The 22,576-nt window shown below is 36.1% G+C and overlaps 1 protein-coding gene across 17 annotated transcripts in view; it reads right to left on the bottom strand.

Annotated features, from left to right (window-relative positions):
* ITSN2 (intersectin 2) overlaps positions 1 to 22,576 on the bottom strand; it is a 157,014-nt gene that overhangs the window by 41,092 nt on the left and 93,346 nt on the right. For all 17 annotated transcript variants that reach the window (XM_055377547.2, XM_055377543.2, XM_055377549.2 and 14 more), the window contains 9 exons: positions 17,067 to 17,248; positions 16,612 to 16,756; positions 13,389 to 13,594; positions 10,143 to 10,207; positions 8,140 to 8,306; positions 4,882 to 4,927; positions 4,671 to 4,792; positions 2,828 to 2,924; positions 2,160 to 2,351 (listed from right to left, as the gene is read on the bottom strand). In XM_055377547.2, the coding sequence (XP_055233522.1) occupies positions 2,160 to 2,351; positions 2,828 to 2,924; positions 4,671 to 4,792; positions 4,882 to 4,927; positions 8,140 to 8,306; positions 10,143 to 10,207; positions 13,389 to 13,594; positions 16,612 to 16,756; positions 17,067 to 17,248 (1,222 nt within the window). The remainder of the gene's footprint in view (positions 1 to 2,159; positions 2,352 to 2,827; positions 2,925 to 4,670; positions 4,793 to 4,881; positions 4,928 to 8,139; positions 8,307 to 10,142; positions 10,208 to 13,388; positions 13,595 to 16,611; positions 16,757 to 17,066; positions 17,249 to 22,576) is intronic.

Below are 22,576 nucleotides of genomic sequence, written 5' to 3'. Positions count from 1 at the left end.
TCTGTATTGCATAAAATTCTACTGGATAGTGCTGTTTAGATTGGGTATCTCTCTCAACTACAGGCAGACTAAGGCTCTGCCAGTTCCACCTATACTAAAATAGCAGATGAAGCATTTTCTGGGCAGAAGTAATTTGCATGACAAATGTGTCCTTGAATAATAACTAACAGATGATATCAATCTATTTTCTGTATCATTAGTGTATTAAACATTTACTGACAACCAGAAACTATGCTGCTTCTTTTTGGAATAAAAAATTGTCACTCAATTAACTCTCTGGGAAAGTTACTTTTCTAGGAGACTGTTACTGCCTTGAAATAGATTTCTCTAGAGTACTTTTTAAATTATCTGCAGAGGGGAAACTGAAAGGACCTTCATAAAATAGGCGGGGTAAAGGTATAAGACCTGGGGCCATGGTCCTGTCCTTCCTTTCAAACAGCTTTTATCTGTTCTTTATATTCCCTATTCCATGAGGCTTAATTGGAAAAAGTGTTTCAAACCACAACAACATATTCGGAAAATCATCACTTTAGATCATAGATGCTATAGAAGCCAAATGTACTGACACACCGGCATGCCTTCAGGGATCACTAGCCAAAGATCTTCCAAACCCAGTAGGTCTGAAAAGTCTTTTCCATTCTCAACACCAAGAAAGATGCCACAGCTAGTTGGATAAACTGGTTTCTAATTAATCATTGTGAACTGCCAAACCATCAGCAGAGCTTAAAAATGATCATTTATTAGGCAACCCAAGTTACAATTTTCTTTATCACTTCTGAAACCCTGCAATATTTTTGGGAATATTCAAATCACAAAAAACTGGATTCCTCCCATCTCCAAGTTGGGAAACTTAGTTGCTTTATGTAAAGGGAAGGTTTCTCCCAGGGTCAGAACTATCTTTATAAGCTTTAAAGTGAGAATAATGTACAAAATTATAGATATGGTATAAATTCATAATCCTTATACTGAATCATAATTGTATCTGAGTTTTGTTTGGGTTACCATCTATATATTCTCAGCAACTGAATTTAAATGAAAGGCTAAGTATTTTAAATTTCATAAGACATATGAGATATTTTAAAAATAAAACTAAAAATCGAAAGAGTGGGAAAAAGTGACAATCATTTCATAAAGGTAAAAAGTTATTTCCAAGTACTATTCATTCCCTAATTTATTACTAATGCTATATTTACTGTCAACCAAAAGAACGGCTAGGTAAATACAGAGAGATAATTTTATATAGTACCAAACTTCATACTTCGAGATCTGGACCCTTGTTCTGAAAATAATGAAATAGACCTTGATTGATACATCCCTTGTGGAAAAAGGTGACTATCTAAAGAATCACCTGACAAGAATTTTGCAACAGTCAAATATTTAATTTTTAATTTTCTTCCAACATGGATGATACGTAAACAGCGAGAAATAAATGAGAAGGTTAGAAATGTAATGGCTTCTGTACACTAAAAGAGTAATTTTGAATAGGTGAATAGGGTAATTGCTGGCTTTTTTTTTTTTTTTTCTCTTGAGACAGGGTTTCACCTTGTGCCCAGGCTGGAGTGCAGTGTGTGTGATCATGACTTACTGCAGTCTTAACCTCCCGGGTTCAAGAGATCTCCCACCTCAGCCTCCCAAGCAGCTGAGACTACAAGCACGTGCCACCACACCCAGCTAATTTTGCTATTTTTTGTCGAGATGGGGTTTCGCCATGTTGCCCAGGCTAGTCTCCAATTCCTGGGCTTAAGGGATCTTGCGTGCCTTGGCCTCCCAAAGTGCTGGGATTATGGGTGTGGGCCATTGCGCCCAGCCACTAGCTACTTTTTATTAAACCAAAAAAGAACATGGGACACTGAAAAAGAGGATGATAGTAAAAAGAAGCTGCAGTATAGATGGCAGTCATACCAAAGAACTCGTAGGAAAAATTATATACTCTTTCAGATTAAGTCTAATACGAAAGTCTGGAGCTAGCAAGTATTTAAAATAAAGCTGTATAACTTCTGACCTTGTAAAAAGTTTCCTTTTGTTTCTTCTCACTTTAAACACTAATCTACATTTGCTGTGAGTGCTGAGTTTAAGATCTAATCCAGAAAAGGAATAAATGCAGTGCTGTATATTAAAGTTTCACACTAGGTGAGAGAAAAATAATTTAAATTACTCACACTGTTGACTTGGATCTGAGTCTGTCGTCATCTTAACGTAGTTTGAAGGAAAGAGACCAGTCACCCCGTTGATCTCTCCTTGCCACCAATCAGGATCATCTTTGTTCATAACATTAATGAGTTGCCCCTTGGAGAAACTGAGCTCATCTTCATTATTCGCTGCATAGTCATACATAGCAATCACCTGACATACTATCACAAGAATAACAAAATAACACATTAAACAAATTAATTATTCCTGCAAGGGGCAATCATTTGTAATCTCCCTAGGATTTAAACTATTTTAATATTAAATATTAAAATTAGGCTAAAATTTCCCTTGAATTGCTCTTTCTCACCCTCCTTCCCCTATTCCTGGTCTTACAAAAACAAGAATTTCCCAACTGCAGTTAACAATCCAAGTGAAGTACTTCACTTTAAATATGATGGTGTAACAATTTCACATTGAAAGATTTCAAAGAGTCAAAGTGGTTCAAGTATCAGTGAATAAGCTGGCTGTTCCTACACTGAACTTTTCAGAAAGGAAATTCTCAGTGGCATGTCACTTTTAAGCAGACATAAGGAAAGAACACATTTTTAATGTTTTCCAAAGAGTGAGCTAATCTAAGAAGTTGCTGACTTTTAACAAACTCCTCTAAAATGAAATACAAATTAACCCACTTCCATACCAGGATGAAAGGCAGGTGTGGCTCTTTCACTACTTGGACCCAAAAGTTTAACATGACTGGCAGGAAACCATCCTTTCTGTCGCTTTTTTCCTCTGGCCTAAAAATTAGCAAAAGAAATACACAATTGAAAGATGAGATTAAAAACAATCATTGAGACATAACTTAAAAATTAGAAAAACCATAAATGTGTAGTAAATAATTTAATTTTGCCTAAAGAGAGGTCTGGTCTTTGCCCTCAGCTCCTGGAAAGTAATCTCTAAATCTTTGGACTATCCTGACTGGTCAGAGTGTCTTAGTTTACCTGTGGGTGCTGGGTCATGCCAAATCTAACAATGTGATATATGGTGGGTGCTTTGGGTCATGCAGTATCAGCTCTACCTTGGTAGGGGATGGAGACTGAGTTCAGAAAAACGGGCAATCAACTGTATCTATGTGAGGAACCCCAATCAAAACTCTGGACACCAAGGCTTTGCTGACTGGCAATACTCCGTGTGCATTGTCACACATCATTGCCAGGAGGAGTTAATACTGTTCATGACTCCGCCAGGAGAGGACAACTGGAAGCTCTGTTTTTGGAACTCTACTGCACTCTGCCCCATGTGTCTCTTCCCTTGGCTGACTTTAATCTGTATCCTTTCATTGCAATAAGTTGCAACATGAGTGTAATAGCTGTAGTGAGTTCTGTAAAGTCCTTCTAGTGACTTACAGAACTTGAGAGTAGTCTTGAAGACCCCCAAACTTGGAATTGGTTTCAAATATGAGCATGATCTTGGGGGCCTCGAACTCAGCATTAGCCTTTCAAGTAAACATTAAACAACTGGAAGACACACTAAAACATGCATCTCAAACTACTGCTGAAAACAGCATCTGAAGAAGTCTATGTGGAGGTCTTTTAGGCTCAGAGTTCTCAGAATATTTCACAAAAATATTTATATTCTAAAAAGACATTTCTAGAGTTCTCCTAACCCTTAAAATGGTGCAGCCGACTACAAATACTTCTTGGAGCTTTGTTAATCATTAATCAGGAGGTCAGAAGTAAAATTTGTAAAGAGTCACGTTTCCCACTTAGTTCGGTCCATCTTCAAAGTAAATCAGAAGGTGGAATTTCAGGGGGTTATTCAAGAAGGTATTAAATTTGAACCCCCATTTTTCTTTAGGAATCCTAAGACTCCTGATTTGCAAGAATGAAGCTATGTTTATCCTCCATATTACAATTATGTATCACTCATATAAAAATATAGCTATTATATCTCTTGTCATCTTTTAATCCCTAAAATGCTTTTTAGTTTTAACTAGTAAGGAAATAATAGAAGTGAGAGAAGAACGCTTTTCCTGTATCAAAACATATGCAATAACCATCTATTAACGTTTTAGGGAAAAAAAAAAGGTTCATCTATGTCTGTATTGTCTTTAATTGCACTGCTGTTCCAAAAACCTAAGACCACTAGCGGACAGCCCAATTAGTAGTATTTTCTCAGCACACCATCTAGATTATGTCTTTCTCCTAGAGGCTATACTGTAAGCCTGGGACTATCCCAGGGAAAGATGATGCTGTTTCTTTAAGAACATGATCTGTGAATTATAAAGGAATGCATTATTGGAAAACAATTATGTCTTTGGAGAAAATTATTCCTTAAATTGTTACTTATAACATCAACTCAACTGTGCTAAAAATGTACACACAAGAGACTAAAGGAAATATAATGCAGTAAAATATTGATATTGATTACCTCTAAGTGGAATGATTATGGGTGATCTAAAAATTTGTATTAATTTTATCTTTTTTATGGAGCATGCAGTACTTTTATAATAAAATTTATAGATGCTACTTAAAGACTATTACCTGTAACTCTCCTTGCCACCACCCACTTGTATTTTTCTTTAGAATTAATATTAACTGTCCTGGTGCAAGGCTAAGTTGTTCAGAACCAGAAGCAACATATGCTGAAGTTACCTGAGCAATCTCTGAAAAGAAGACAAAGAAGAAACTATGAATTCAAGATTGCGACAGAGCAAACACGTTAGTAATTTTTTAAGGTCACTACTATACGTACCAGGTTTTTTATTTGATGCTCCAGACTTGCTAGCACTCCCAAAACTCTACAAGGAAAAGATACCATGTTGTTTTATTATTTCCAACAATCCAGATGTAAAAGTATAAAAGTTAATGGGTATTAGAGATTTCAAATTCCCAGGATTCTTTTCTCTTTAAATGAAGATGAAAATGACAATGAACCTCATGCAGTATTAACAAATAAGTGAAAAATCCAACACTTATGAGGAGATCTAGTCTGCTAATGTAATACATTATATATGAGTGGCTGATGTTGTCAACCACTGACTCAACAGGAAGAGCTCGTTTTCTGTAACCTAAATATTAAACATGACCCTCCAGGCCAAATGCACTCCATTCATCAATGGCGTTAGCACCAATGCCCACTATGCACAACATATGTGTCCTGGATATGTCAAGGTATATGTTATTTTGCTCCTGCTTTCTCTAAGGGATCCTGACTTATCTATGGATCTTGATGAACAGGAGACAATGTTTTTATTTTTATTTATTTTACCATGCTCCCCCCAAACTGACTGAATCTGACTTAAGAACAAAAAATCCCTATCCTGTGTAGCAACTATTACTTCTATTTCACTTTAAAGGATAAACTGGCCTAACCACATTTCCTCTTTATAGGAATTTGAACAACAAAAGGGATGGGATTAAAAAGAATTTTGTTCTATTAGTGAACATAGCTGCAGTACAAGTATTAAGCAGAGTGGATGGTAGTTAAAAGCTAACATTTTCTGAGTACTGTGTAACAGACACTGCTCTAAGAGGTTCCATATATTCTGCTATTTAATTTTCACAATAACACTATTAAGTAATTATGATTATCCCCATTTTACAGAGAAGGAAACTGAGGCACAGAAAGGTACAGTAACTTGTCCAAGGTCACCCAGGCTCTAAGTGTTACAGCTAAGAGTCAACCCAGGCAGTCTGCTTCTACTACACCAATGGCTCTCAGCATGTGGTTTGCAGAACCTGGAAATAGTCCTTGAGCCTCTTTCAGGGGTCTGTGGGATAAACACTATCTTCATAAAAATACTAAGACATTATTTGTCTTCTTCACTGTGTTGACATTTACAGTGGTGGGTAAAATCATTGGTGCTTTAGTGTGAATCATGGCAGTGGCACCGAATGACAATGAAGTATGGTAGTGTTCTTCACCGCCATGCACTCACAGTAAAACAAAGCCAGTTTCACTTAACAATGTCTTTAATGAAGCAGCAAAAATTTTATTAAATCTTAATCTTCAAGTCCATACCTTTTAAAAGTTCTGTGTGACTAAACAGAAGTGTGCCTAAAACATTTGTGCTGCATACTAAAGTATGATGGTTGTCTTAAGGAAAGTATTTGTGTGACTAAATTGTGCACTCAACTAGGTTTTTCCCGGAACAACATTTTTACTTCAAAGAACCAATAGAAAAACTATTTAGACTTGGGATTTAGCGAACATTTTCTAAAAAATGAAGTAAGCCTGTCCCTTCAAGGAAAACAGCTGGCAGGATTTTTTTGCCAATGATAAAATTCAAGATTTCCAGGGAAAATTAAAATTTTAGAAAATTTGTATCTACCACTATGAGTCTGACAGTTTCCTAGTATTGAAAAACTTTTCTGATGAGTGGTGGTATTAACACATACGATTTTTCAGATACTGTGTAATGAAATGTGTCCACACAGGGAATATCTGCATAACTCAGTGATTCAATATTTTCCAAATAAACAACAAATAATGTTATCACATCACGCACGAGTAAAAGATCCACTCAACATGCAAAACAGACTAGTGAATTTTAATGTAACAGTAAGAACTGTTCACCGATAAGGCTTCAGATTCCATGTTGCAACTAACCTATAACGATTCAGCATTTGTCAAGTTTTAGTGTGGTAGAATAAAAAAGAACATTGGTAGATATCTGCAAATACTATTAAAATACTTCTTCATTTTCTCTCATGTATGTGTGAGGATGAATTTTTTTATACTTCAACCAAAAAAAAAAAATGTCACCGACTGAATACAGAAACAGACATGAGAAAGTAGCTGACTTAATTAAGTCAGACTAAAGAGATTTGCAAAGATATAAAACAGCCTGTAATCCCAGCACTTTGGGAGGCCAAGGCAGGTGGATCACTGGAGGTCAGGAGTTCAAGACCAGCCTGGCCAATATGGTGAAACCCCGTCTCTACTGAAAATACAAAAATTAGCTGGGTGTGGTGGCTCATGCCTGTAATCCCAGCACTTTGGGAGGCTGACGCAGGCAGATCACTTGAGGTTGGGAGTTCAAGACCAGCCTGATCAACATGGTAAAACCCCGCCTCCACTAAAAATACAAAAATTAGCCAGGCATGGTAGCAGATGGCTGTAATCCCAGCTATTCAAGAGGCTAAGGCACAAGAATTGCTTGAACCTGGGAGACGGAGCTGTAGTGAGCCGAGATCCAGCTTGGGCAACAGAGCTAGACTCTATCTCAAAAAAAAATAAATAAATAAAAAATATATATACGTATATATATATGTATATATATATACACACACACAAACATATACACATACATATGTATGGATATGTATATATACGTGTGTGTGTCTTGCTAAACTTTGTTTTCATGATAAATACGGCTGTTTTTCATAAAAGCACGTTATTTATGTTACCATGTAATGGATTTAATTATTGTTATTTTAAAATGAATAAATATATAATTTCGCTTTTCAAATTTCTGATATGGTAAATATCATTAGCTATACTGCACATACTTTAAAAAAGCCTATGGGGTTCCTCAATAATTTTTAAGACTGTAAAGTTCCTGAAACCAAAAAGAGAACTTCTGCACTATACCATACTGGTGGTGGATGAAATGAGGCAGGAGCTCATGTAAGCTGAGTCACATTAATGTTAGAGTCTTAAAGTGAAAATTGGCGAACTACTTCAAGGTGGTCCTTTTTGTGTTTCTCTGAATCCAGATCTACTTCCTAGCAGTTATCATGAAGCTCAACCCTACCCTACAACTCTTGTTCTTAGAATTTCATGAAATCTTGCCCCCTTTATCTAACTGGAGCCATATAATAAACCCTATTTTACTGGAGCTACTATGAACAGTTTCTTTGTAACCAAAGCAACCTGATCAAAACCATGAACATGATCTCTAAGTATAAATCTTGATTAATAAGAATGGGTTGATTTTATTTTTAATACCAAAATAATTTAAGTATAAACCTGATTAACCAGAATGGGTTGATTTTAATACCAAAATACCTCTTGATCCTTTGGTTTGACATAATTTGACGGAAAAATTCCACTTCTATCTCCAATACTTCCTGTCCACCACTCTCCATCTTTCTGGGTCACCAATATTTCTTCACCTTCTGTGAAAGTCAAATCTCCAGGTTCCACACTTGAATATGGATAAAGTGCAATATATTCTGTAGGGAACAAAGCAAAAAGAAGTAGATTCTGGTTTTAAGATTACAGAAGTGAAAAAGAAATTAGGTTATTCTCCAAGACATTGTATAAGTTTGCTGTAAAAGACCTTGTGCCTTCAGGAAACCTAACATAAAAAGATCTAAAGGTAGAAAAAGGAACGAAGCAATTATTTAATAATTCCTTAGAAAAAAGTTATTTGACTTAACATAAAACTTTAGAGTTTCTTTTATTCCCAATTGTTTATTTTTTTATCACAAAGAAATTACCCAAAACTACAAACAGATAATAGTATCTCTATAGATAAATACACTGAGGCTTAGTGAGATTAAGTCACTCAGTTATTTAGATAATGGAGTCAAGATAGGAAAATATATTTTTTAACTTTTTATACCAGATATAGTTTAATCTGCTATATTATTTTCTCTTTAATTCTTTTAAGTACACAGTTATGGAAACACTCAATACCCAGAAGACAGCAGCACTAGAAGCCAAGTTCCATCCTGATGACCCAGCTCCTAGCACAGTGCTTGACTTGGAGTAGATGCTCGATAAATATTTGTTAACAAATGACCTCGAGGGAAATATCTAAATTTTTATATTGCCTTTGATTTTTGTTTCTGTGATTGTCAATGCTTAGAAGAAACAGTTGGTGACTTGGTTTTCTAAGTCTTTTTCTTTCTTTCTAGTTTTATTTATATTTGGCCAACATGGAATTTGATCTTAATATCTTAAACTGGAGACGATCAGAAACACCATCTACAACCTATTTACTATTCGCATTCCCAGTATTACTCAATTAATTTAACAAAATTCAAAGTGATTACAAGGTTTAGGTACGCTGCAATAAAAGTCGGGTCCTTTCCAACATGCTCCTCACTACTTTCCTAGGCTCAGCTCAGAGCACTCATTCCACAGTATACCTATGATTCAGCTTCACTGGTGACATGATATTCCCCCGTTCCTTGGCTCATGCCATTCCCTCTGTCTAGAAGTGCATTCTCATCCTTTGTCACTCTGCTAGATCCTACTCATTGTTTAGGATGATGCAACACTGCCATCTCTGTGGATTCATATGTCCTACTCTAAATTGGTTTTGTTCGCTCATTAAAGAATTTATCACAACTGTATGCTCCATTCTATTGTGAGCACTTTGGAAACTTTTATTCATCCTTGTATTTTCCAGGCTCTAGCATAGAATCTTCAACGTAACAGATACTGAATAAATTGTTTAACATTAAACTGATATTTTTAGCAAAACATAAAATGTACCTCAACTATTCAACTAACTTTATAATGGACTTATACATTTCATTTATAAATTTATGTAACTATTAAATGAAAATATCATTTGAAATTAGGGTAATCTTTCATTTTTCAACACATTAACAAAATCAAAATAATTTACTAATCAAACAACCCAAAGGGATATAGAAAAAAATTCTTTGTAATACTTATGATAAAGTATACCTTGGTCCTCCTTAATGATTCATATGGTACATTGTAATTAAAATGTATAAGCAATGAAATGTATTGAAATTTCCTTACCTCCTAAACATCTATAATCAATAATTGCAACACTTTTTATTTATGATGTTATTCATCAAACCAGTCTATGCTGAATTTTCATAGCACTGCCTTTCTAAAGTGCCAAGTATTTTCACCCATATTTTTTCTATATTCTCAATATTCATGTGAAATAGATAGGGGCAGGTTTTCCTAATCTCACTTTAATATTGAAGAGACAGAAATGGGGAGAATAGCAACTATGTGAAGTCAGGTAGTTAGTCAAGAGCTAAATTGATTACCATCTAATTTACAAATTGCCAAAAGCTTACCTTCTCCAACTGAATAGGCTGCCGAGGTAGGTTTCTTATTTACAGCTGCATACAAAGCTTCTGGTCTACCAAATATATAAACAAAAAATAAAGATAAAACAAACAAATACAAGCAAAAATAAGAAAGGTGATTTGATGCACAGCAGGTTTTAGTAGTGCATTTTTTAGGGCTTTCTCAAATTAATCTAAATATAGTCTTAGTACACAGAACTGGGAAGACTTATACACAACATCCTGCAGGATTAAGAACAGCCTAATTATAAACTTCTACATTTTTAAATATATTTTTAAAATTTCAATATGATTTATAAATAGTTTTTCAAATGTGAGATATTTCGCCTTTCTAAAGAAACTTAAAAGACACCCACAAATTATTAAGTGGTAAGCACATATAGGGCTTAGTTTAGTGTAGGAAAAAACAAAGGCAATACATACATTTTATTATTTGTTTAGAATGCACTACATTAAAAAAATAAAAATAATAAAACTTTGTTTTTATTATCTCAGAACAGCTATAACATTAATTTCCATTTTAACCCAGGAATCTGTTTTCAAAAATCTAGAAGACTGTCCTGTTTAACTAGACACCTGTGGGATGCACCAGGGCTCCCCAGGACCTGTGAGTAAATTACACAGAGAGGCAGTTTTTAAATAAACAGAAGGGGAACCTTATTACAGCTACTGGTCACAACTGAATGGACTGTCTTGTTTAATGCTAAATTCTCCATTACTGCAGGTTTTCAAGTTATATGCCTTATCTGTTAGAAAACACTAGTAACTGAATGCAAAGTTAGAAGAAATGCCCTCTAAAACACTGAAACAATCTGTTTTTGCTTAAGTTTTCTTCTCTGTAAATGTTATGGACATAAAATAAGACAATTTCTATAAATTGTCTATAAAGGGCCTAGCACAGTGCATGCATACAAATGCCAGCTATATATGGTTGTTGTTACTGTTATTATATTCTTCTAAATCCAAAATTCGGCCAGGTGTGGTGGCTCACACCTGTAATCCCAGCACTTTGGGAGACCGAGGCAGGCAGATCACCTGAGGTCAGGAGTTCGAGACCAGCCTGGCCAACACAGTGAAACCCTGTCTCTACTAAAAATACAAAAATTAGGCCAGGTGTGGTGGCTCATGCCTGTAATCCCAGCACTTTGGGAGGCCAAAGTGGGCAGATCACCTGAGATCGGGAGTTTGAGACCAGCCTGACCAACATGGAGAAACCCCGTCTCTGCTAAAAATACAAAAAAATTTAGCCAGGCGTGGTTGCACATGCCAGTAATCCCAGCTACTCAGGAGGCTGAGGCAGGAGAATCGCTTGAACCCGGGAGGTGGAGGTTGTGGTGAGCTGAGATTGGGCCATTGCACTCCAGCCTGGGCAACAAGAGCGAAATTCCATCTCAAAAAAAAACAAAAAACAAACAAACAAAAAATTAGCCGGGCATGGTGGTGGATGCCTGTAATCCCAGCTACTTGGGAGGCTGAGGCAGGAGAATTGCTTAAACCCAGGAGGTGGAGGTTGCAGTGAGCCATGATTGCGCCACTGCGCTCCAGCCTGGGCGAAAGAGCGAGACTCCATCTCAAAATCAATCAATCAATCAATCCAAAATTCCATGTCAGGCTGAAAAGCAAATTTTTAGAAACAGCACTACCTTCCAGAAACATAGAAACTCAGCAATGAAAGGGTCTTTAAAGATTATGTGGCTTAACCTTTTCATTCAGTCAATTAGAAAACTGAAGATTAAGTAGGTTATTCCTTACAGCCTGGCAAAAATAGCAGAGCCAAAACTCAAGCCTCTTGATTGCAAAAGATCAGCATCTTTTCATCAAATCAGACTGCTTTTCTACCAATTTCCATATAAAACACAAGAGACAGTTACCCATAGCTATATTATAGTACTTATTTCCTTGTATTATTATATTCGACAACTTGACTCCCTACAGAGTAGGAAATAAAGGTCAGAGACCTATCTAGTTTTTAGCTTTTTTCATTTGAAAATTCATTCAATTGTTCATTCATTCACGCCTCTCTTCATTCACTCAGCTAATATGATTGAGCAGCTACTATGCATTAGGATTAGAACAGGCATGAAGAAACCGAAAAATGAACAAATAAAAAAAAAGACATGCATCCCAGCCTCATGGAACTTATGATCTAATAAGGGACATTGGTTTAAAAAAATCAGTAACTATAATGCAGAGTGCTATAAGCAATAAGAGAAGCTATATTCAAGGAATCTTGGAGACTCAGAAATGGGAATGCCCCAATTTGGCAAAGAGGAGGCCCGCAGTAAAGAGTTACTTAAATATTGACAATTTATAGTAAACAGGGGAGAAATGCTTGAAAGAAAATGAAAAGTAACTTTTCTAACTGATTTATGGTACAAAGAAGTGGCCAGGTGAGGTGGCTCACACCTGTAATTCCAGCACTTTGGGAGGTGGAGGCAGGAAGATCGCTTGAGCCCAGGAGTTTGAGAACAGCCTGGGGTAACACAGCAAAACCCCATCTCTACAAATAATTTAAAAATAAGCCAGGCATGGTAGCGTGCACCTGTGGTCCCAGCTACCTGGGAAGCTGAGGTGGGAGGATCGCTTAAGGCTGGGTGGTCGAGGCTGCAGTGAGCCATGATCCACCACTGCACTCTAGCCTAGGCAACAGAGTGAGACCCTGTCTCAAAAACAAAAAAAGCAACAGATCTATAATTTTGAGTAGCTTGAAAATTTTATGAAATCTGAAATAACTAGAATCAAAGATATTCTAAACTGAAACAAATACCTGAGGTATGCTTTTTTCATCCTAAGAATTACCTTTCTTTTTTCTTTGTTTTTTGATACGGGGTATCACTCTGTCACCCAGGCTAGAGTGCAATGGCGTCATCTTGGCTCACTGCAACCTCTGCCTCCTGGGCTCAAGAGATTCTCCTGCCTTAGCCTCCCAAGTAGCTGGGACTACAGGCATGCACCACCATGCCCGGCTAATTTTTGTATTTTTTGTAGAGACAGGGTTTCACCACGTCACCCAGGTTGGTCTCAAACCCCTGGGCTCAAGTGATCTGCCTGCCTTGGCTTCCCAAAATGCTGGGACTACAGGTGTGAGCCACCACGGCCGGCCAGAATTACCTTTCTGATATTCAAACTCAAGTATAAAATTGTTATTTTATTATACACTCAATCAGACCACGGCTGACTCATTAGTGAAAATACCAACATCCACATCTCATGAAAACACATAAAGATGCTTACTCTTCCCGTTTTACTTCACTCCCAGGAATGATCTTGACATAAGATTTGGGAAACCATCCTCTTCCTCCATGCACCTCCCCAAACCACCAATTTTCTTGCTGCTCCAAGACAGTAATAATGTCATGTTTTGAGAAGTTCAAGTGGTTATCTTTCTTTGCAGTCCAGGAACAAAGGGCCTGTGCTTTTAAGTTTTCTACCACTTGTCCCTATGAATACAAAACCACCAAAAATTTTTAAAAGGCAATGGTAACTATGATTTCTGTTTCTGTGTATATAACATACTTACTGTGCAAACAGCAGACCAGTTTGGTGTCGTGGTGACTTAAGATAACCTTAGTCTACTAACTGACTTTAAATTATACATGATAGACAACTATGTGACTAGCCTTCTGTTAAGACAGACTGAAAACCCACCATTCAAAGAAACCTCATCACATCACTGGTAGAGAAGGTAAATAATGTGTACTCAAGAAATGTATTCATACATCCATGAAATATATATCATGGAACAAATGAAAAAGGAATGTTACTGTAAATCTTTTTTCTCTTCCAGCTTGCAATGTAATTCCGTTTACTCCACTAGGGAAGGAAATTGGCATGCTTGACTCCCTCTGTTTCTCTGCTTTTCTCTTAACTTCCTCCTATTCTATTCTATTCTATTCATTCTTCTTTCTTTCCCTCCTCTCTCAAAGGAAGGAGTGTTTTGTTCCTTTAATAAGGCTAAACTCTTCACTTATTCTCCAAGTCTTCTATTATACCCTTTCATTTTCTAAAAATATGTAAGTCCTTCTCTTCAACCTACTTCTCTACTTGCTTCTACTTCTGAATTCCTTAAATAATAGTCTTAAACTTTTTTTCCAATTTCACTCCTTGATCACTTCTAATTTAGGTTCAGCACTCATCACACTACTGAACCTCTTCCAGACAAGGTTATTAATAATAACATCAAAGCCAAAAGCTTCTTCCAAACCCTTATTCGTCTTGATCTCTAAACAGCTAACATCAAGCCTTGTAGTTCCTGAAGCTGACTCTCTGGTGATTGATGGCTCCTCTTTTGTCCAACCCTTTTCCCTTACTGTTCCACAGGACTTCCCTAAATACTCTTAATTATGTCTATGACTTCTCAAACCTATATTTTCAGTGTAATTTTATCTCCTGATCTCCAGACTTGTATATCAAACTGCCTACTGGGTGTTTCTACCAAGCTGTCCCTAATACACATAGCTTAAACTTAGCATGGCTGAAACATAATCACTTTTAGAACCTACCAAACCCATTCCTCCTGCACTGTCTACCAAAGACAAGGATACTACTATCCTTTTGGTTGCTCACGCTAAAGACTGAAGAATTATCTTTAACTCCTATTTCTTCCTCACTCTCCACATTCAATGGATTATCTATTTAATATCAATTCCTAATAATCTTCTAAATCTATCTCCTCTTTCTTATATCTTAATTACCATAGCACTTGTTCAAACCATCATCTCTTGTTATTTAGCTATTGTAATATCCTTCCTTAACTGGTTGTTTTCTTCTGCTAATCCAGCCTTTATGTTAGTGCCAGAATTATCTTTCTAAAACATACACAATAACTCCACTCTTAAAAATCCTCAGGGACTTTCCACTGCCAAGTTGCCTAGCACGGTATTAAATGCTTCCCAAATAAACCTCAACCTCTCTCTCCAACTTCGCTTAACCCTTTCTCCATGAATCCTGTACTCCAGCCATATTATTAACAATTCTTGTTTCCTGCAAATATCTTGTGTTAACATGCCTCGGTGACTTTCCCCAAATTGTTCTTTCATGGGAATAACTTTCCTTCTTTGTTTGGTGAAATCTTATCTTTGAAGACCCTACTCAAATACCTTGCCCTTTGTGAAGGCTGCTCCAATTCTCACCAATTGAGTAAGATGATCTCTTCTATATATACCCCCTACAGACCTTGTAGATATCTTTAATACAGCATTTCTCATGCTTTACAGTTATTTATATGTCTGTCATGTTCATTAGATTATGATCTACTGAATGGTGAGTTTCTGGTTTTTAAAAATTTTTTTAGAGACAGGGGCTCACTCTATTGCCCAGGCTGGAGTACAGTGGTATGATCATAATTAATTGTGCCTCAAACTCCTGGTCTTAAGTGATCCTCCCACCTCAACCTCCCAAGTAGCTAGTACTACAGGCACATGCCACTATGCCCGGCTAATTTTTAAACTTTTTGTAGAGATGTGGTCTTGCTATATTGCCCAGGTTGATCTTGAACTCCTGGCCTCAAGCAATCCTCCCATCTTGGACTCCCAAAGAGCTGGGATTATAGGCACTGAGTCACTGTGCCCAGTGTCAATGTCAGGTATTTTTTGACTTATATTTTCCTTAAATTTCTAGCACATAATAAAATGCCTGGAACCTATGGCCATGGTATTTTTTGAGTGAAGGTGAAATCTGGAGGACTTTGGACTTTATTCTGATGAAGTCTGCAATTTTAAAAAATAATGTTAATGTAACCCTATTGCAATAGTTATATCTAAATCAGAGGCTAAATATATGTTAAAAAGTTCTAACGTTTCCAAATAACTTTAAGAAAAAAAAAAAAACCGTCAAGCCCAAGTCTCTCATCTTCTTATTATAATAACTACAAATCAAGAACAATATATCATGAGATTTGTAAAAATAACATTTTGAGCTTAGAAACCTTAGCTGCTAGCAACTTGATATTATGGAAAAGAATTGTTGAGAAACCTAGGCCAGGCGCAGTGGCTCACGCCTGTAATCCCAGCACTTTGGGAGGCCAAGGCAGGTGGATCACCTGAGGTCAGGAGTTCGAGACCAGACTGGCTAACATGGTGAAACCCCGTCTCTACTAAAAATACAAAAATTAGGCATGGTGGCAGGCGCCTGTAATCCCAGCTACTCAGGAGGCTGAGTCAGGAGAATCTCTTCAACCAGGGAGCCGGAGGTTGCAGTGAGCCGAGATTGCACCATTGCACTCCAGCCTGGGCAACAGAGTGAGGCTCCGTCTCAAAAAAAAAAAAAAAAAAAATTGTTGAGAAACCTCTAAGTAATAGTCATTTCTTCAACTTCACATCACATGTGAATAAGAAAGAAACTGAATGCTACAAACTCTGGTTAAATGAGTGAATGGTCCTTTGTATATAATTTTCATTCTATTTTAATCAGGAGCAAATTCAAAGAATAAAGCCCACAAAAATAACAGACAACATACCTGTCCATGAATAGGTGACACAGATCCAGGGGACACAGTTCGAGTGAAGGCTGATTTTTTCTGCCATGATGTATTTACAGTTAGGTTTGAAAAAGATACATTTTGATAATCAGTCACTGATGCTGGTTGATTTGAAGAAAGTGGTCTGCAAATATAACACTTTGATATAAGTATACTTAATTGTTTAGAACTTAATGAAGTACTACCAATTTATCAACTTACATATTATATACACTGTGCTTTCACACAATTTGTGGGAAAAGAAATAATTATTAACAAACTGCTGACCCATGTTTTCACTTACTAAATTTCAGTATTAAATCTGGAACAAAAAGTAGTCTTGAAGAGTACAACCCGGATTACACTATGATGAAGTAGTAGGCTGACACCATTATATATTAGGTGTTTATGCATTTGCAGATCTATATAAACTTTACTGTTAGCTAAAAACTTACTCAGAGGAAGTTGAGGTAGCAGATAAAGAAACTGTAGGAGGAAGTAAGGCCTTCTTTGGAGATACAGCTTTTTCATTTTCACTTGATGGCATTTTTTCTACATAATTGCATGGAAACCAGCCAAAATTTCCTTGAAAACTACCATAAAGCCAACCAGGTTCTCCTACGGTTTTTTCATCAACCTATGGAAATAAAAAGAAGGATTAACAGTGCTTAGAAATTCACACATTTACAATGGAAAGATACGAAAACTACTGTATAGTATTCTCATTTTCAGAATTAAGCCCATCTAACTAAACAGCTAAGGCATTTTCTACAAATTAACAGTTACTATTTCCAGTGACTGGCAAATTGTCTTTTTAAATTTTAATTTTATCCAAGTTACATGAAAATATTTTACAAAGACAAATAGCATTACATATGGCTAATGAGGGAAAACAATCCTCCCCTATCTCATGGCTCCTTATGCCCTGATTTTCACTCCTGACCTGCCATTCTTCCTAGTTTCTTCTATATCACCATTTATATTTCTGAATAACATATTTATACTGTTTTTTCTTGAATTTTTTCAATTTTAGACATTACTGGCTTTTGGCTATGGGAAATGAAGATTGACCTCTCTTTCACTGTAGCCTCTTACTCTACCAATACTGTTATAGCTTAATCTTTATTTAAATTTATTTAATGTTTATAATATGATTATGTTTAAATATTTCACATCTGAGTCATGCAGCATGCTGCTGATTAAATGTCCTTTTTTGTTAACTTTTTATTCTCCTATAATCATTACTTTTTTTGTTTTTGGCTTAGTTTTTTCTGTTCCTGTTACATAGTTTTTTTGAACTCTCTAACAGAACAATAAGATCTTCTCTGAATACTATTTTCCAACTGGTAAACATGTCAGGTGATTTATCAATTTCATTGCTTCTCCCAGACATTTTCATCCTACAGTGTGACATCCTCCATCCTCACAGTGTTTCTCCCTCTGCTTCTTGGTCCTTGTTCCTTAAACACTGAGGACAGCCTCAAGTTTCATCACTGGCTTTCTTTCCTCATTCTATACCCTTCCTGAATAAGCCCACTTACTCCTATAGTTTGATCAGTCCTCTGTGCAATAATGAATCCAAAAGCTATGATCTCAGTGCTGACTTCTTCCCGAAGCAACATGCCTATACTTTCAACTACTTGCAAGATACGTTCAAGTGGATGTCCCATGGGAACTTCCAAGTCAAGTTTAAAACTGAACTTTTCTCCTCCATCCCCTCCTTCTCCTAAATTCCTCTATTATTCACACCACCAAAAATTTAGTCATTCTAAATAAAAAATCTTTGGCTCTTACCTCTTTTACACTTCCACATCCAAACTACTGAATTGGTCATTAAAGACTCTTCTAATTTGTCAACCCACCCTCACTGCCCTACTTCAGGCTTTTTTTCATTTCACACTTAAGATTATTATGATTTTTACTCATCCTTCAAGATTCTAACTTCTCCCAACCCAAGCCAGAGTTATTTCATATATAACTGTCATAATTAGCATTATATACATTATATATGCATAATGACACTTAATTATGTACCTAATATATAAGTATATGTACTTACTACAGATAAATTATTTATATGTAAATAATGACTTATTTACATATCTCTCTTCCATTTGTCCTTGAGCTTTATTGACCCCCACTGTCTAGCATAGTAGAAATCACTTAACTCACTGAATAAATGAATATGGTAGTTGTGTCTCTGTTCTCCAATCCATTTTCCATACCTTTCTAAAACACAGACTTGACAGCGTTATATATCTATTAAAATCATGTTGAATCCATTCATATTTTTAAAAACTGCTTTCTGAGCTATCATTAATATAAATTTCATGTTTAAGGTGTTAAATTTGATGTTTTGACATATGTATATACCTGTGAAAAATCACCACAATCAAGATAGCAAACATTTCCATCACCCCCAAAAGTTTCCTCTTGTTCCACCATAAGTCCTCCAGCTTGCCCCTCCCCATGACCTTCCCTGCCATCTCTATGAAAACACTGGCCTGTTTTCTGTCCTATATATTAGTTTACATTTTCTAAAATTGTATATAAATAAAATCATACTATATGTATCCTTTTTGTCTGCCTTTTTCCACTCAAGGCATCCATACAGTAAGAACAGTTTGTTCTTTTTTTATTGCTAAGTAATATTATATCATATGAGTATACCACAATTTGTTTATCCTTTCAAATGTTGGTAGACATCAAAGTTTTTTCTAGTTTTTGGCTATTACAAATAAAGCTGCTATGAACATTTGTCTTCATACGGACATATGTTTTCAATTCTCTTGTGTAAATACCTAAGAGTGGAATGGCTGAGTCACATGGTAGGTACATGTTTTAATTTTTTTGTTTTTAACAATGGCTTATGGAGATATAATTCACATTCCATATAATCCTTCCATTTACAGTACACAATTAAATGCATTTTAGAATATTCAAAGAGTTACAGAATCATTACCACAATAAATTACAGAACTGTTTTCCTCAAAAAGAAACACTAGGCTGGGCACGGTGGCTCATGCCTGTAATCTCAGCACTTTGGAAGGCCGAAGGGGGACAGATTACCTGAGGTCGCGAGTTTGAGACCCAGCCTGACCAACATGGAAAAACCCTGTCTCTACTAAAAATACAAAATTAGCCAGGCATGGTGGCGCATGCCTGTGGTCCCAGCTACTCGGGAGGCGGAGGCAGGAGAATCGCTTGAACCAGGAAGGAGGAGGTTGCAGTGAGCCAAGATCATGCCATTGCACTCCAGCCTGGGCAACAAGAGCGAAACTCTGTCTCAAAAAAAAAAAAAAAGAAAGAAAGAAACACCATTTATTAGATTCTTTGTCATAGCTAAGAAACTGAAAAACTTTGAGTAACCCAAAGTTGTTAAGATTTTCTCTGTTTTCTTCTAGAAATTCTACAGTTATAGGTTCACATTTTACATCACATTTTACCTATTTTGAGTTAATCTGTGTATATGTTGCAAGGAACAAATTCAAATTCATTTTTTTGCATATGAATATCCATTGTTCCAATACCATTTGCTGAAAAGACTGTTCTTTTTCCACTGAGTTGCTTTTGCACCTCTGTCGAAAATGTTGTTTATACACACACACACACACACACAAACACACGTAGTATGAATCTATTTACCTACTCTGTTCCATTGATCAATTTTCCTGTCTAGATGCTAATATCACAACTGTTTTGACTGCTGTAACTTTTATAATAAGCCTTAAATTCAGGTACTAAAAGATTTCCAACTTTGTTCCCTTTTCAAAGTTGTTTTGCTTTTGAATCATCTCATCATTTGCTACAAAAACAAAAACAAAAACAAAAAAAAACAAAGCCCGCTGAGATTTTTGTTGTTGTTGTTGTAGAGATGAGGTCTTGCTTTGCTGCCCGGGTTGATCTCGAACTCCTGGTCTCACGCAATCTTCCCATTTTGGTCTCCCAAAGTGTTGGGGTTACAGATGTGGATCACAGCACCTGGCTGCCTGTTAAAGTTTTGATTTAAATTGCTTTGAGTCTGTGTAAGAATTTGAGAAGAACTGACTTATCTTTCTCTAAAAAATTTGTTTACACAGGACTTAAGAGAAGAATTGACTTCTTATCAATACTGAATCTTCCAATCCATGAACACTATATATCTTTCCATTTATTTCGGACTTCAATTTTTCTCAATAAAACTTTGTAACTTTCAATAAACAGGTCTTGCAAATCTTTTATCAGTTTTATCTGTATTTCATATTTTTATGCAATTGTAAATGGTATTTTAAATTTCAATTTCTGAATAGTCATCGTTTCTATACAGAACTACAACTGATTTTGTTATATTGATCTTGTATTCTGCAACCTTGCTAAACTCATTTAAATAGTTCTAGTAGCTTAATAGACTCTATGGGACTTTTTACATAGATTATCATGTCTTCTGCAAATCAATACAGTCTGTCTTCTCCTTTTCCAATCTTGATGCCTTTTACTCTATGGTAAGCCACTTTACACCCATTAGGATTTTTCTCCTAGCAGATGTTGTCTCTCTAGTTTAAAGCTCTTAAAAGTTCAAACTTCTTAGTGTAGAATTTGAATACTCTGAAATTACAGTTTCTTTGTCAGGTTTCAACTTACCTTTCTAGCTTCATCTCTTACCATTTGTTCGATATTCTAGGCAAATGGTTATATGACATTCTTTAAAAACACCTGGCACATGCAAGCCTCAATGTTTTTATTTAAGGTATTCTCTTCTGCCCAGAATATTACATGGTTTAGAGGAAATACTACAGACTTGAGAGTTAAAAGAACCACATTTCGGTCTTAGCCATGCTACCTGGTTATCCTTCGTTAAGATAATGAATGCTATCTAGTGTGCTTTATCATCTACAAATCTGGGGGGAAATACCTGTGCTGTCCTCCTCTAGGGTATCTTTCAGAATTAAATTGAGTATATTTATGAAGGCGCTTTGGAAACTGTAAAGCACTAAGCAAATATAAGGCATAATCCTTCAAGGCCTTCCTCCATCCTATCCTTGGGAAAAATGTTCCCCAATTCTATTTGGTTGTTTTTCCTTCATTCTCTGGGTTCCCACAGTACTTACTCATATAAATTAGTATTGAAATTTATCATGTTATATTTTGTACAGTAATACACATTTCTTTTTTTTCCTAGACTGTGGTCTCCTTATTCATTTTTGTATGTCAGCAGAGGCACATGGTTACCAACTCAACAAATGTTAACTTGAATGGATTATTCTAAATTTGATTAACAACAGACTTAAAGCTTAATTAGTAATAAATGGATTATTAGGGCAACTTCATTTATGTTTATGGTAAATAATTCTCATTTTAATGTTATATGTCTGGCTATTTATTACATCATGAATGAAATATTTAGAAAATTCCTAAACAAGAGCTGCTATGGCTAAACTGTATGATGTCACAGTAATGTAACTCCCATAAAATGGTGTTCTAAAATAGTTAGAATGAAAGGAAACACTTATGAAATATTATCCTGTAAATCTAGTTTAAGACTAGTTTAAAATAGCTAAGGCTGCCAGGCACGGTGGTTCATGCCTGTCATCACAGCACTTTGGGAAGCCAAGGTAAGAGGGTTGCTTGAGGCCAGGAGTTTGAGACAAGCGTAGGCAACATAGTGAGAAACTCCATCTCCACAAAAAAAAAAAAAAAAAAAATTAGCCAGGTGTGGTGGTGTGTGCCTGTGCCTGTAGTCTCCACTACTCAAGAGGTTGAGGTGGGAGGATGGCGTGAGCTTGGGTGGTCGAGGCTGTAGTGAGCCGTGATCGCGCCACTGCACTCCAGCCTGGGTAACAGATTGAGACCCAGTTTCAAAAATAAATAAATAAATAAAATAAAATAGCTAAGCCAGAGCAATATAAATGCAGACAAGAATACAATAAACCCTGAGGAATTACACAAACCAAAGTATTTCAATGCTGCAAAATGCTCAGCATTGTAC

Source organism: Gorilla gorilla, chromosome 12 (assembly GCF_029281585.2).
Source record: "Gorilla gorilla gorilla isolate KB3781 chromosome 12, NHGRI_mGorGor1-v2.1_pri, whole genome shotgun sequence".
In the NCBI taxonomy this organism is placed as follows: domain Eukaryota; kingdom Metazoa; phylum Chordata; class Mammalia; order Primates; family Hominidae; genus Gorilla; species Gorilla gorilla.
The sequence above is the reverse complement of the archived record's forward strand: the minus strand, read 5'-3'. Positions and strand labels throughout refer to the sequence as shown.